We start from the raw sequence: 16,550 nt of genomic DNA on the forward strand, positions 1-16,550 counted from the left end.
TGAGACTACAGAAAGACTATAAAATGACATGCATTTGCAGAGGCTGTTGGAAGTTGCTTGGGAGAAATAGGTCCCATGGATTTCTCCACCACTGCTCTTCAGCGTACTGAAAATGCACTAGATTCTACATCAGCAGGTTTATTTGAAGATAGAAAACTTCAGTGTGTCTTCATAATGTTAATTCAAATAAACGCTGCTTTAACAGATAATTGGTGAGTATACTTATTTATTTAGTTAACTCAAAAGCAAAATAGGAGCCATTAAGTTGTACATTGTTCCGATCACCTCAGAGTAACTCTCTGAAAGTGTTCTTAATACCAGCTATATGCTTCTCCAAGGCTCAGATTAATTACTCAGTCATTCTTAGATGTTTCCTAGAAATTCTGTAGTAGGATGCAAGCCAGAGAGTCTCCTCTGTGCTGTAGAGGATACCAGTGCTGTGGAGTAAATATTCAGGCTTTGTTCTGTAAGAAAATATGCAATGGCACCCTAGATTGTTGAATTATTTATCTTGTGTACTTACAAAGGCGATTTTGAAAATCAAATACCTGAATGAAATTAATGATAACAATGTTGTGTATGTTCTTTTTTTCAGTATTGGTGTTAGAGCTGCTGCTGTTTCCTGTTTGAAGAACATACTAGCCACCAAGTCTGGCAATGAATTTTGGGAAGTTTATAAAAGTAAAGCTGATCCCATGTTAATCTATCTACAGCCTTTCAGAACACCTAGGAAAAAGGTATTTCTGATACACCTTATATACATGACACATGGAGTAGAGGAAAAAGAAATATGTATCTTTTTTAAAAAGTGAATTTGAAAAAATGTTTGAGGTAGGCTTTGATAAATGGCACATTTGGCATCAATATATTTGCAAATCTGATTGCTTTTGTATCTCTGTTTCTCATTTCTGTTTTACCAGCGGCAGCTTTCCCTTCACTTTGGAAATTAGTTTTAACATTGGAAAGGTGTGGGCTTTCATTTAGACACACAATTTTTGATTACCTAATGGACAATGTAATGCTTTCTCAGGATTCCAGTGTTACTTGATGCATAAAATGGTGGAAAATAAGTCAGAAATAGTGCATAATTAAAAGTGCATAAATCAGATATTTCCTAATTTTCAATCTTTTTATTTGTAAATTAAACGTGATGCCTAATGTGACCATGCTGATGTCACCAGTAAAATTTTATTTTTAATACTTTCAGATTTCCTTGGAAAACTTTACATTTACATGAACAAAATTGATATTGTTAATGAGCTGAAGAACCGGTAATAGTTAATATGTTTGAAAGTGTGCATTGCAGTATGTTTTTTTTAAATGCCATAGAATTTTTTTATATTTGCAATGTGTAATTTTCCTTGTAGTGTCTTGTAGTGTCTGCTAATGATACGGAGGCTCCTTTAGAAACATTGGATGACACAAACCTGTGGATTCCTCTGGGAGAAACTCATGAGACCTGGATCAAGCGCCTAACTAGTACAATATTGGACAGTGGAGGTGTGAAAAATGAAGTTCTCCAGTTGATGAAGCCACTCTGTGAGGTGAGCTAAATAATACATTTGTACATGTATGTATGCTGTGATGCACAAAAAATATGATTACTCATCTTGATAGCAAGTAGTTATTTCTGCTATTAAATAATTCAGGGCCTTTGTGATCATACATTGCAGGTACTCATAAAATATATTCTCAAAATACAGAATTTGAGAGATAATTGCAAACATAGGTGAACTTTATATGGCTCCTTTAAGGGAATGCCAGCATGGCCCTGTTGCGTGGTTTTTATGTCCTTTCTCAAGCATCACATGTTTGTTTGAGCAGTTGTGAGTTAGGCTGTAACCTGAGAAAGACAACCAAAAAGCATTTCTTTCTTAGCAGCTGCTGTGCATTATTATTTTCTAGGTGAAAACAGACTTGTGTCAAACTTTGCTTCCATACCTGATTCATGATATTCTTCTTCATGACTCAGAAGAATCTTGGAGAAATCTTTTGTCACTTCACATCCAGAAGTTTTTTACAGCCTGTTGCAAATTTGCCTCTTCTAGTAGATGTACTCCAAGTTCTGATTCAGGTAATGCCACCATATTTTCGTTTCAGCTAAAAGAGGAATTCTGGTTGTAAAAAAGCTATTTTATGATATCGAATGTATGATGTGCACTTGTAGGCAGAATTTAGAAGCTTCTGCCCAACTGATCTTTTTCGATGGAGATACCAGTAATTTTGAAGCTGTTCATTGGCAGCACCCAAGAAGTATCTTCTGTATAACTTCTTTTCTTTCTCATAACTGAATGATGTTCAGCACTTGCTAAATTTAGATGTTATCGAATGTCAAGTGCTGCAAGACTGCGTCATGGACTGTCTTTTAAAATGAGTAATTGGCAGTTAAATTCCTCTCTTACTCAAACAAAAGCAATAAAAAGCAGTTTTCACCTGAATTTTCGCCTTGGAGAAGACTAACCCTTGCTTTAATTGCTGCGTCATACTGATAATGGTCTTCCTATGCATTCAGAAGACCCGTTCCATTCCAGCAAAATAGAAGGAAGTTGTAACCAACAGAACTGCAACAGAGTATGATAAAGTTAGTAAGTTCATTTTAAAGAAAAGCACCATTTAAATAAACTGTTCATGTACTTTGCATTTAGATTATGGTTGAAGTTAGCAGAAATTTGTGTAAAAGGAAGATCTTTGTTGTTTGACACTGTTGTTAGACACTGCATGTACCATTGTACACGCACTTTTTTTCAGGAGCTGAAATAAATACAGTAACTTCAGGTTAGTGTAGGTTTGTTTTTTGGTTTGATTTGGTTTGGGTTTTTTTTGGTGCAGTAGCTACTGTGCTATATCTTCTAACTCTTTTCTTCAATGACAAATCACCAAAGGAAAGAGTGTGTACAATGTCTTGCAGTCTCTTTACAGGCAAGTCATGCAAGCTTCAGGTTGTCAGAGAGGAAGGGGAATCCTTAGTATTGCAGTTTTTCCTAAGAGTGGTGTAAATAACCCTAATGATGCTAGGTGTATTTTAAAGTACTTTCTTGGATGCTCATTAGCCTGGACTGAAATACTGGAACAGTTACATTCTTGAATTCAGGTAACAAGCTCTTTCTACAACTCACAAGCTTATGCTCAGATGTACAGAGTGACCCAAAATGCTCTAATAAAAATATAAAGGGATTTTTCCAAGTTCTAGAAACTTGCAGTCAGTTCAAGAATACCAGTGATGGAGGCCCCTTCAAACACTCTGATTCACAGAACCACAATCACTTAGTTTGGAGAAGACCTCTGAGATCCTCGGTTGCAGCCTGTAGCTGTACACGACCGCATCAACTACACCATGACATTGAGTGCTACATCCAGACTTTCCTTAAACACCTCCAGGGACAGTGACTCCACCACCCCCCTGAGAACTCATTCCAATATCTAATCACCCCTTCTGTGCAGAAATTCTTCTTAAAAATAATTCTACACAGAGAATCTTACTGAGGCAATAAATGGGGGAAAAAAAAAAAAAGAAAAGGGAAAGACATACAGAAGGTTTAAATGGAGTTCTCCAGATGAAAAACTGTCCTGCTAACAAAAAAAAAATACCCAAAACCATGAAGCAGCACACAGTACTGTACTGGAGGTACAGTAGCCAACAGAGCAAAGATATGTTAATTCCAAAATTGGAGTGATAGAACATCAGTATTCGAAGCAAAAATTTTAATCATCTTCAAGGAGAAACTGTTGTCCTGTGAGAACAAGGAGAAAACTCTTCCTAGAAAATTTAGATAAATTTCATTCCAATCCATCAGGATCCAAATGGGAAAAACCCAAGCAGTTAGATATGGGAGAATTAAATGCTTATGAACACATCCATTTCTGTTTGTTGGAGCAGAAAAAATGCCAAGATACTTTCTTAATGTGTCTTTTGCATTCTTTAGAGGAAATTGCTACTACTGCTCCTTACTGTAACGTAGTAGTAATCAAACCTTTGCTTGCATGCTCCCTGTTTCTTGCTTCTTGCAATTGGTAATTCAGAAATGACCAGAGGAATGAAGAAATTATTAACCCAAATACCAGAATACAACCTGTATTCTGTCTGATTTTTTTTTTTAATCAAGAAGCAACACATAGAAACATAGATTCTTTTCAAGTATGTACCTGTATGTGGCAATTAGGGGATTTTGTGTAGCCATACACAAAAAATCTGCAATGCGGTAATTTAATTTCTATGACTTTGGAATAACATTACATGGTGGAAGCCTAATGGCAGAAGTCTGTTACAGAGCTTTTTGCAGTGATGTTAGTTCATCTCTGAATTCTGTAAGAAGAAATAGAATCCATAAACTAATAATACAAAAATAATTTCATCAAATTGTAGTACAAATTACTGTAATCTCACTAACATCATATAAGGAGAAGAAATACATTTTGTGACAAACTGTTAATTTAATTTTGAAAATGTAATTCAAGGAAGTTTTTAGTTATTTTCTTGCCTGCAAAATAGACCTTTTTATTTTGTAAATGAATATGATATGACAAAAATTCATTATATTCTTTCCTTTGAAATATACATCCCAGATCAAGAAACACATAATTTTAGAAGTTTGGATAAAGTATCTCGACGAGCCATGCTTGCTGTTGTTGATTACTTGAGACGACAAAAGAGGTGAATCCAAGCTTTTCAAAACATTGCCTTAATTGTGACTGTTCAAACATCTGTTGGTGCTCTAGATTTTAAAAAAAAGAACATGGTAGAGAACATGTTGGTTAAAAGACAAGATATAGTAGTGACCTTGTATTTGTTACAGAAGTGATATGGCTACCCTTAAACTTCTTGTGGTGTGGGTTTTCCAGGAGCTAAGATAAAGTTAGGCTTTTGAAAGCTTTATAGTTAATACTGGGTTTATTTTGTTTAATGCTAGAGAAAAGGTCTGTTAGAGCAGTATTAAAGTCTTTATTTAATCAGATCTGTTTCAGGTACAGTTTTTGATGACAGCTTCTGGCTAGATCTGAATTATCTGGAGGTTGCTATAGCAGCACAGTCTTGTGCTGCTCACTTCACAGCCTTGCTCTACGCAGAAATCTACGCAGACAAGATAAATAGGGACAAGCAGCAAGAAAGGTAGGAGGAGGCTACCTTTCTTGAGGTTTCTTGACATTTCTGGTAAAATGAATCATGTTTTGCGAGTCCCAGCAGTGTTTTGGTTTTAGTTATATGGAATGTCAAGGGAGCTGTAAAAATATTCCATAGCTGTGTATATGGACATGGAAAATATTTCTACTCCTGAATGCGATCCAAGCCTCAGAACAGTGTCATGTTGACTTGTAATCCAAGTCAACATGAAACTTTTCTTAGTGCTGTTGGTTAAATTACAGCCAGAAGTTAATCAAGGGGAGAAAGTAAACCCCAGAATGATGACCAGAATTCTGTGAATAGAGCTAAATGATCCTTGTAGGAGCTTTCTTCCATAACAGACAATTATCTTTGTTTTCTGGTCTAGCAAGATCAAAATATGGAACTAGTTTAGGTTTTGGGACAAACCACTGTCAGGTAGTGAAAATACAACAAAAGTTTGGTTATATGCACATATATTAACTAACTGCTTTTATTCTTTCACAGAGAAAGAACACTTCAGGCATTCACAAAAACAATTTGATTTAATAAAAGATTAGAAATTACAAGGTGTGTGTAGGGGGGTTCTCCAAAAAAACACCTCGGTGTTAAAGTTCTTGATGTTGATATTCCCAGCTCAACTGATCACTTCCTCATTCTGATGGAGAGCCATACTGAATAACCTGGGATTATGGCAGTCTTGCATTTATTGGTTTTTTTTGAGTGTTGTCTCAGAATTTCTTTAGTTCTCTATATGAAATTTCATATTGAAACATTTCTTTTAGATCTTCTTTTAAAGCAGCTAAGAGTTTGACATTTGAAGAGGAAAGTCAAAGAACACCTATTACTACTTTGAATGAGAAAAGTAAAGAAGAAACTGGCCTAAGTTTGCAGGTACTTGTGTGTGCTTCCTAATCTGAATGCAAACCATCTCGTATAGCTATGATTAACAATAGGTTTCATCTTTGCTGAGGGTAGATCTAATGGAATTTAAAAAATGTGTTTTAAAGTCCTCCTCATACTTTAATTCAAAGTGAACTCAGTTGCTTTCCAGACAAATTAAATTGAGTATTTGTTCACCTGAAACACTAACTAACTGGCAAGTCTGAAATCACAGCAAAGCAGGCTTTGTTTCCCAAAATAACTGACTTCAGGGTGGTAGCCAGCCAAATATTTTTCAGTTTGTTTTGTAACAGATATACATTCACTAAAAATCAGCAAGTGATGTAGGAGTTGTAATTATCAAAACCAAAGTAGTATTATCTCCTTCAGGTTTATTTGATATGTCAAATCTGATCCAGTAGCCTCTTCCAAGTTACTTCTTTCCATAGTTCGTTATTCCAGAACTATGCTTGTATGACTTTCAAAATGCATTGCTTAATTGGTTTATCTGATGCTCATTTACTGCTATTGCCTTTTACTTTTCAACTAGCCCACCTAAGGTCCAGCTCTAGATCTTTAACAAGTAAATTAGTAGGCCTGAAGAGTGTCGCAGTGCCTCCGGTGGTCTGTAGCTAGCTCGATGTTAGGCACGCTGGACAACGAAGGCCACCCCCTATGACCCCGCGGGCGAGGGGTGTGACCTGTGAGTCCTGCTGCACCAGACCTGTACAGGACCCTGTGTGACGGTGACAAAGACACGGGAGTCGTCCTTCCGGGGGTACCGCAGCTCCAAGTTTATTGGTGGTCTATGAGACCCACCTTAGTTTGAATCTGGTATGCCCCAAAAGGCAGCAGGGTATAGCTGGCAGGGGATTATAACAGGGGGTGGCAGCATGGAGAGGGAACACCAGTGAACCAGTGGGGAATAACTGGGGAGTGGTGAAGGGAATGACAATCAAGGGAGGTATCCAATGAGGGGAGAGGGAAGAAGGGGTCCCCAGGGATCAGCTTATCACCTAAGGCCCTGGCTGGAAGGTTCTGGATAGAAGGGAGAGGCCTCAGGGTGACAGACAGGCCCTGGGGCGGGGTCAGGGGAATGACTCAGTAGAAAGTTATGTAACTGGGGTGGGGAAAGGGAGGATTGACAGGCAAAAGGGGGAGGAGGAGAAGGGGGGACGGACCATGTGACATAAAGAGGGGGAGAGGGAGAAACCATAATATGGGGGAACTGAAAACACACCCCAACAGAAGAGTTTGGCTAGACTGCGTCACTTTTTTTCCCAGTCATGATAGAAAGCTCAGCTACTACATAAAAGAAGATTAAGCAATGATGTTACCTGTAAAAACATTTATAAACTGATATGATTTATGTAAAACTAACTTGAGCTGGTTCCAAAATAATAGTTCTTTGTTTTGTGGTGCATGTTCCAGGACGTTCTCATGGACATCTATAGAAGCATTGGAGAACCTGACAGCCTTTATGGCTGTGGTGGAGGAAGAATGTTGCAGCCATTGGCACGGTATAATTTATTCATGTTCTTATGTTCTTTAGAGGCATTGCTTTAATTTACTAGTAAGGAACTTAAATTGAAAACTTCTTTTTCACTTACAACAGGATAAGAACATATGAGCATGAAGCAGTATGGGAGAAAGCCCTTGTAACATATGACCTTGAGACAAGCCTCTCTCCAGCTACTCGCCAGGCAGGAATAATAGAGGTAATACTATTTTATAAGAGGAAATGAGTGTAAGAAGTGATATTCATCATATTGAGTCATTTGTAGTGAGTCTAAAATAGTTTTAGGAAAGTGATCTCTTTGTTCATTAAGTCTAGCCCATTGTCATAGGCATCTAAACTGTGTAACATAAGACAACTCCGTATTTGTTCTGAAAACATTAAGATTCTTGGTCCTCTTGTCACTCACCCATAATACCCATCATGGCTAATGAATTGTGTGAAATACTTAAAAATAAGTATATTCAATATTATTCCAGATTTTGGCCAGCCTCTAAAATGACAGGATATAGAAAGTAATGCAACTGGTTGTTTTTGCTATATCATTCTTTAAACCTCTCCATTATGAAGCCGTAGTTTTCTGATACAGTAGATAAAAAGAATTGGTGTTATTTTGAACCCTTAAAATGCGTTGCTTTTTTAGCCTGAAAATGTTAATACCAGTTCTATAATAATGTAGCACTGAATATGTATGAATATGTTTAATATTCATATGTAGAATATGTATTCATATTCTACATATGTATTCATATGTAGAATATGTTTCCTCTCATTTAATTTCACTATGGTATTTTTAATTTCTTACCACAAATTATTTAGTATCGCTGTTAAAATTCCATTGTGTTTTTCCTTCATAGTGGCTTGACATGTAACCTGATTAATTGGTCACAATCATAAAGACATTATGGCCTTCAAACAGATAGAAATTATACAAAATCTTTTCAAATCCTCATCAGGAGAAACGGTTCATTAAGAAGTAAAATTCATTTTGACTTACCACCCAGGAATGTTGGCCTGGAGAAATGTGTGCTGATAGTTAATTTGAAGTACAGTGTGAAAATTTATTTCAAAGAATGCCAGCCACAGTTGTGGCTAAAACCATTTTCCTGGAGTTGCAGATGTCAATAGTGTGATTGGTAGTCTTATTAAAAAGGTTTCATTTTACACGTAGAGTTTAGAAATAGTTATGGTCCTGTCTTTTCTGCAAAGGGTTCTTTGCTTCCAATAGTAAACAAAGCCTTTAAAAAATACCAATTCAGTTTAATAAAGGAGGAAAATCAATCTTGAGTCATTTTCTTGATTCCAGGCTTTGCAGAATTTTGGGCTTTGCCACACTCTTTCCATGTACTTAAAAGGGCTGGAACATGAAAACAGTGAGTGGTGTGCAGAACTCCAGGAAATACGCTACCAGGCAGCATGGAGGAATATGCAGTGGAGCCACATCTCTTCTGTCAAGTAAACCACCTTATCTTTTTCCTAGTTCTTTAGGCAAAAGGCAATAGGGTGAGATCCAAGCAAGAAAAGACAAGATTAGAATATAGTTTCTGTGAAGCAGGTCACTTAATTCATCTTAATCACTGAATTGAAAAGTAGTGTTTTTCACTTAGACTTGTCTGGTTGGAATGCTTTTTGTCTTCCTGTGAAACGGTACACAGGATTGTTCGTGACGCTAAACTGAAATTTTCCATTTTTGATTCATATAATAGTTGTATCTTAAGTACAAGAGAGGTATAGAGAGAGCTTTTAGTATTTAATTTATAAAAAAACATGGAAAATATTACTTAGTAAGCCATGAGAGGTTATCAAGTCCTGGATAAGCAAACACCAGTATTGATTCATGGCTACTCCCCCACAAGGAGTAATGTCTCGGAGAGATGTATGACAGCAGGTATTGGTTATGGCTGACCAGGATCTAGTGTGAACTCTGTCCTTCCTTAGTACAGCTGCATCATTGCAAGTTTAGGAGGAATACAGAAGAGACTCACTATGTTTTGGCAAAAGCAAAACAAGTCACATGATGGGATCTTCAGTAATTCCTACATCTATTTTTAGTAGTCAGGAGAATTTTTCTCCTAAAACTCTTAGAGCAGGATGGGGAACAAACTCTTTGTGTGCTCGTTCTCTTCTCACGATCTTAAGATCATTGTTTAGACACACCTGGAAAACTTCAGAAATGGCCTGTTGAAGGGCATATGCTATGCCATGATCAGAACAAGCTTTGTATAGGTGAGCTATAACAAGAACAGCTGGAATTTATAAAAACATTAAATTAATTTAAATGTAAAGCATTGTGTGATTGTTTTTATTGTGCAAAACAGCAACCTATCTAGCGGCAGAGAATGCACAACTAAAAATATTTGTTTCAAAGACAAAGTTGACTACTTTATAGAGAAATATGGTTTTCATTTTATTCTATGTTAACTTTTGTTTTATTTGTTAGAGATGAAGCAGGAAGTCCAGGGTACCATGAATCATTGTATGATGCTCTTCAGTCTCTACGAGACAATGAATTCTCTGCTTTCCATGACAGTCTTAAAGATGCCAGGTAACAAATTGTATGCAAATACTGTGATGTTAGAAAGTGAGATGTATACAATGTATTGTTTGTAGTTACAGGTTATGTATGAAGGACTATCAGGGGGTTTTATGGGTTCAAATAAAGACTTGTGCACAGGATAAAAACTACTTCCAGACTGCAGCTCTACGTTTTTTTAACTTCAATTTGTCATCTGTGCATATGTGATTTGTGTGCTAATTGAAGATACATTTCCTGTACACACGTCTTACTTTGTGGACCTCTTAAGTGGATTCCAGTGCTGAGTGCTCTTCTTTAACTGAGCTATCACATTGATTTTGGAGTTTCTGTGTCCTTACTGTTTTCATTTATTGACAAACTTAATTTTTTTGAATTTGAATGGTAGTACACAGTAACTCTAGACTGAAGAGTTTTGTTGTTTAAATTCTGTTCACTGTATGGAAACTATGTTATGAGTATTTGGAATTACTTGCTGATATTAAATAAAAATAATCTACTATTTTTCTGTTAAATCCATAGAGTGAATGAAGTAGAAGAGCTGTGCAAGGGCAGTCTTGAGTCTGTTTATTCATTATACCCAACCCTTTGCAGACTACAGCTAATTGGAGAGTTGGAAAATGCAGGTCTGCTGTTCTCCAGGTGATTTCTTGAGATTGTTTCAGACCACTTCCTCAGTTTTCAGGATTTTTAGTAATCAAGCCTAGCACAAAACTTGAAATGACCTCAACAGATTTTATTCATCAACATCTCAAACTTCATATTGAAAATGACAAGGATTTTAGCTTCACTACGTGAAGACAATTTTAGATTCTCTTTATTTCCAGACTGGCTTAATTTGCAGTCTAGTTTGAGTTATTTGATATCATGCCAATATAGTGTTTTAGATAATTGTTTTCTTTCCTTTATATTGAGTTCCCTCATACTCCGAGGCAGCAGTCATCTCTCCTAGCTTCTGGTTTACTCAAGTCACTGAGTCCTCCTCTTCTGGTTTCTTTTCTAAAACTGTTTTTGATTTCCCTAGTGACATCCGTAGCTTTACTGAAAGTTGTTTCAGTTTGAATAATTTTCTTCATGGACCTCTATTACCATCAGTATTCTTCCTAAAGTCTTAAGGTTGCTTTTTAATCACAGGAAGGTATTTATGTCTGTAGTGCTATTAACAGTGAATTTTCTCTGCTATAGTTCTGTCAGTTTGGTAGCTAATAATCACCCTAGAGTCTTTTCAGCAGCCCTTTGTTTGAGTGCGATTCCCTTTGCTGATGTACCTTTAACAGAAGTTTTTGATGCTTAATCAAGAATATTTACAGAGGAGTAGTTCTCAGTGTTGTTGTACTTCATGTTTATTAAAACTGGTAGGTTTCCGGTTTAGTCTGCGTATGGTTACCATTGTAGGGTTTTATGTCTATTTCTTGAAGTGTAGATTTTGAACAGCAGTTTACTTTTTACTCATCTTGCATTTCACTGATATTTAGTGAGAATTAATAACAAGTCTTTTTTCTTTTGGGAACAATTGCAGATCTGTTACTGCTCAACAACTGAATGATGTTTACTTGAAATGGCAGAGACAGTCACAGCTTCTCAAAGACAGCGACTTCCATTTCCAGGAACCTGTCATGGCTCTGCGCACTGTAATTTTGGAAATCTTGCTTGAAAAGGAGAGTGAAAATACCAAAAGAGAATGTATTAAAGACCTCCTGACCAAGCATCTAGTGGAGCTCTCTAGATTGGCAAGAACTGCTAAAAATACTCAGGTAACAAATTTCAGGAAAGATCAGGAACAGATGTTTAGGTTTTTTTAGTTTATAAAAGAGCTTCATTTTTAAAACATACTAATGATTAACTGTATTCTATGTTTATTCAATAAATCAATCTGAGACTTAAATGATATAGAATTTATTAATAAATTGTATTTATGGGCATGTTTTTTGAATTTTGTTTGTAAGTGTAACCCACGGAATGAGGTAGATAATAGAAAAATGACATTTTTAGGGAAAAATACTCTTCTAGCTGTGTTTCTCATTTTGGTGCAGCTTTACATATCCAACTTTCACTTGCATCATATGTTGTAGGGTTCCAGAGTAAAACTGCAGAGATAACTTCATTGCATCTCTGTATTTAGTGTTGTCTTCAACGTTTTGTACTCTCAAAACACCATTGCACTACAGTAAATCTCTTTCTGCGAATGACTTTCTGGGATTTGCACTATCAGTGGATTTTTCAGTTGCTGATGCTTTTAAGGTCCAGAGTCAGCCTTGGTTTGTTCTAGGTGATGCATCTGGATGAGTTACGCCACAAGAATTTACAGAGCAACAGTATCCTCCAAGGATCTCTACAGAAAATAGTTCCAGCTAAATACAGAACCTAGAAAGGTGTTTAACACTTCACACATGCAAAACTAAATTAAACTTTGATTTCAGGAATGTTCTAACTCTTTTTATGAATAGGGATGATTTCAGTAGAACAGTGCTGTCTTTGATTTCATGTATTTGCAGAGACACTTTACTCAGTGCCTCTGAAGCTGTTTGGGAGAATGATTTCAGATATTTTAGTCTCATGCCTGACCAGCCACCAACACTGTGGCAGTGAGTGTCCTGTAAGAGCCTCAATTTTGTTAAAAGCACAGCTTGCTCCTTGTGCTGTCACAGTGCTACTAAGTAGTGAGTATGGTACTTTACCAGTGATATGTGTGAAGATGTAGGCATGCTGAAGAATTAGTATACGGTGGTGCCATTTTTAAAATTATTTTTCTGTAATCTGTAATAATGTATGTAATAATGTAATAGTAATTGCTAAGCTATAAATCCATTTTTCAGTAGGTACTGATTATAGAATTTCTCTACCTCCAATTTAAAATGTTAAATATAGGTACTGTATTTTAGAGTTTGTGAGATTTGATTCCAGTCTATTTTTGTTGCAAATCAGGATTTCTGCAAGTATATAGAAAAATAATTTCACATCTTTGCTGCAAATAAATTTTTTATTTGGATGGGCAGACTATGCCGCACAAATAGAGAAAATGGAGAGAGAGTCTAAAAACAAAACTTGCTGTGAGATACAGATATTTTACTTAAAGAATTGTTCATTATTGTTTTTTTCAATTTCAGCTTCCGGAAAGAGCTATGTTTCAAATCAAACAACACAATCCAAATGGAAATGGAGTTTCTGAATGGCAACTTGAAGAAGCTCAGGTTTTCTGGGCTAAAAAGGAAGAGAGTCTTGCACTGAATATACTTAAAACAATGATAAAAAAATTAGATGCAGATTGGTTTCAGGTATGTGCTACATAATGTATAAACTTAATGGAATTAAATTATTTAAGATCCTAATTCCACTTTCAGAAGTTTTCTCACAGAAGAAAATTAAAAGCCTGTCTGCAGTATTAAATACTTAATCTGGTTTGTACTCTCAAAATGTCTGAAAGCAAAAAAAAACTCTATTAGCAAATCTTGGTAGGGGTTTTCAAAGTGAGTCTGTAAGATTGGCAAATGTAAGAATTCATTATTCATAGTCCAGCACTAAACCATGTCCCTAAACACCACATGTACATGTCTTTCAAGTCCCTTTTAAACAGGAATGGTGACTCCACCACTTCCTTGGGCAGCCTGTTTCAATGCTTGACAATCCTTTTAGTGATTAATATCCAATTTAAACCTCCCCTGGTGCATTTTGAGGCCATTTCCTCTTGTTCTACTGCTTTTTATGTGAGAGAACAGATCAGCCCCACCTGGCTGCACCCTCCTTTCAGGCAACTTTAAAGAGCAGTAAGGTCCCCCTGAGCCTCTTTTCTCCAGGCTGAGCACCCCCAGCTCCCTCGGCCGCTCCTCACAGCACTTGTGCTCCAGACCCTTCCCCAGTTCCACTTCCCCTCTCTGGACACGCTCCAGCCCCTCAATGTCCTTCTTGCAGTGAGGGGCCCAGAATTGAGCACAGGATTGGAGCTGTGGCCTCAGCAGTGCTGAGTACAGGGGGACGGTCACTGCCCTGCTCCTACTGGCCACAGCAGCGCTGATCCAGGCCAGGGTGCCATCGGCACCTCAGCCACCTGGGCATACACTGGATCATGTTCAGCTGCTGTTAACCAGCACACCCAGGCCCTTTTCTGCCAGGCAGCTTCCCAGCCACTGCCTGGGGTTGTTGTGATCTGGCACTTACCTTGCTGAACTTCATGCAGTTGGCTTTGGCCCATCAATCCAGCCTTTACGGATCCCTCAGGATGATGTTTGTTAAAATATGGTCTACAAATACTTGACTAGAACTTGACTGTGTGTACCACTGCGGTAAAAAAGCCTCTATGTCCATACCTTTATGTTCACTTGTGATGGCATTCTTTGAGAGTTGCTGAAGGATAAACCATTTGCTTTGAATCCATGTATGTTCTTAAGGAATATCATACTTCAGAAATGCTGAATTATTTTGGGCCAAGTTCTCTATACATACCAGGGCAAAATCAAAAGTGGCTGCTCTTCTGATTTTTGTAATCTCTCTATGAATCAGTTGATGAGGCCCTCCAAAACGTTTAGCCTTCCTTACATTTACCCTGTCTATGTAAGGAGAATTTGTGTTTTCACAGCATATGATGTTCACATACGTATTTCACAGTCAATGGTGCCATCTTGGTCTTTAATATGTACCCTATATTAGAAGTATTTTTCAAACTTATCCTACTCTACAGTTAAAGCTGAACATCTAGTCTGGGGAAGAGTCCTCTGGAAACGTGCTCTGTCATCTTCTCAAAACGCTTTTAATCAAGTTTCCATGTAGAAGTCTGTCTTAAGAATTTGATGATCACACATGGTTTTTGTGGTTTCTGACTGTTACCTATGGAGTTGTCTATGGTACTCTAGACTAAATGGGGATATTTATAAATGATTTTAAAATTTTTTATTACATTTTGTCATTGGTTTATTCTGCTTTTGATTGTTCAAACTATCAGGTATTTTAAAATGTGCACTCTCCTTTTTGGCTTATGTAGAATATGAATGAGATTTAAGGTTACTGACTGCTGTATATGTGGATGGAATGTGGATGCCTCAGTGATTGAATTCTATTCAGTGTTTAAAGGCTTTAGAAATTTCCTACCTCATATGTAAAGGATGGGTTTTTTTTGATGCCTCCTTCCGTATTTTTTTTTCCCCAAAACTTGCCTTTTCAAAGGTTGAGAACGATCCTCACCTGAAATTGATGTATACAGAGTGCCTGAGGCTCTGCGGAACCTGGTTAGCGGAAACATGCTTGGAAAACCCTACAGTCATCATGCAGAAATACTTAGAAAAGGTGCATCTAATCTTTGAAATATACAATCTGTGAGATAATGCTGTGTTAAAATACAGTGTTAAAATGTCAAGTAGATTTTTCAGTGCAGTCTTTATTTTTCTGTATTGAAAATATGGTTTCTTATATGAATATTATGGTTTCACATTGTATTATGTAACACTGTAATCGTGTTAAATGTTCAGAATCACAGTGAAATGTCTTTTATTGGCTTAGAAGGGCAGTGATTACAACTGCTAGTCTAGTTTCCCTCTCCTGTTCCCTATCCCTGCCTCTTGCTTCTCAGGAGAGATTATTCACTCACCAGCTTTTCAGTACAGCCATTGTATTTCAGAGAATCACAGAATCAAACAGGTTGGAAAAAACACCTCTGAGATCATGGAGTCCAACCTGTGACCCAGCACCACCACATCAACCAGACTATGGCACTGAGTGCCGCATCCAGTCTTTCCTTAAACTCATCATTGGGATGGTGATTACAACACCTCCCTGGGCAGCCCACTCCAGTGTCTGGTCACTCCTTCTGTGAAGAAATTCTTCCTAATGTCCAACCTGAGCCTCCCCTGGTGCAGCTTAACGTTAAGGTCACGTCCTCTTGTCCTACTGCTTATTACCTGGGAGAAGAGCCTGACCTGGCTACACCCTCCTTTCAGGCAGTTGTAGACAGTGATAAGGTCACCCCTGAGATGCTGCAAAGTCTTGGTCTAGTGTTTCAAATTGCTTTAATTTTTTGTTTTAAACTTTTAGCCAATAATAGAACTGTTTGTATTAATATTTGCCAACTCCACATTTCTTTATTTCATGTGAATTTGTGAAAATCAACATAGCTGCCTTTTCTGTTGCTATCTCTATACTTTCTTCACTCTTGATTATTTGAGTCCATGACTTTCATATATAATTTCCTTTACTTTTGGCACTTTTTGGACTGTCTTCTATTTTTTTCTCTCACCATCTTATTATACAAGGCTTTAAGATTATTTTAAAACTTCATGGCTCGTTACTGTAAAAGATAGATAAGCATGGAAAATTCCTGTATGGCTATTAAAGCTGTTTCATACAGGATAATCTTTTTTGACAGGTTACACTGAAACATTTCTCAAAGATTAAATTCACTTAGGAGAAAAATATTCAGCCTGTTATAGTCATGTTGTATGCATATGTATTCCATCACAGGCAGTATTAAATAATCTATTCAAGCAGATGATCCTGCCTGAGCAGGGAGGAAGTTGAACAAGATGAGCTCCCTA

The 16,550-nt window shown here is 37.1% G+C and overlaps 1 protein-coding gene across 4 annotated transcripts in view; it reads left to right on the forward strand.

Annotated features, from left to right (window-relative positions):
• ATM (ATM serine/threonine kinase) overlaps positions 1–16,550 on the forward strand; it is a 58,004-nt gene that overhangs the window by 27,483 nt on the left and 13,971 nt on the right. For all 4 annotated transcript variants that reach the window (XM_030270356.4, XM_030270368.4, XM_072927657.1 and 1 more), the window contains exons 34-48: positions 41–212; positions 596–737; positions 1,368–1,544; positions 1,906–2,074; positions 4,564–4,651; positions 4,952–5,107; positions 5,884–5,992; positions 7,412–7,500; positions 7,596–7,698; positions 8,803–8,951; positions 9,937–10,041; positions 10,552–10,671; positions 11,549–11,783; positions 13,137–13,304; positions 15,187–15,306. In XM_030270356.4, the coding sequence (XP_030126216.4) occupies positions 41–212; positions 596–737; positions 1,368–1,544; positions 1,906–2,074; positions 4,564–4,651; positions 4,952–5,107; positions 5,884–5,992; positions 7,412–7,500; positions 7,596–7,698; positions 8,803–8,951; positions 9,937–10,041; positions 10,552–10,671; positions 11,549–11,783; positions 13,137–13,304; positions 15,187–15,306 (2,102 nt within the window). The remainder of the gene's footprint in view (positions 1–40; positions 213–595; positions 738–1,367; positions 1,545–1,905; positions 2,075–4,563; positions 4,652–4,951; positions 5,108–5,883; positions 5,993–7,411; positions 7,501–7,595; positions 7,699–8,802; positions 8,952–9,936; positions 10,042–10,551; positions 10,672–11,548; positions 11,784–13,136; positions 13,305–15,186; positions 15,307–16,550) is intronic.

Source organism: Taeniopygia guttata, chromosome 1 (assembly GCF_048771995.1).
Source record: "Taeniopygia guttata chromosome 1, bTaeGut7.mat, whole genome shotgun sequence".
Classification (NCBI taxonomy): Eukaryota; Metazoa; Chordata; class Aves; order Passeriformes; family Estrildidae; genus Taeniopygia; species Taeniopygia guttata.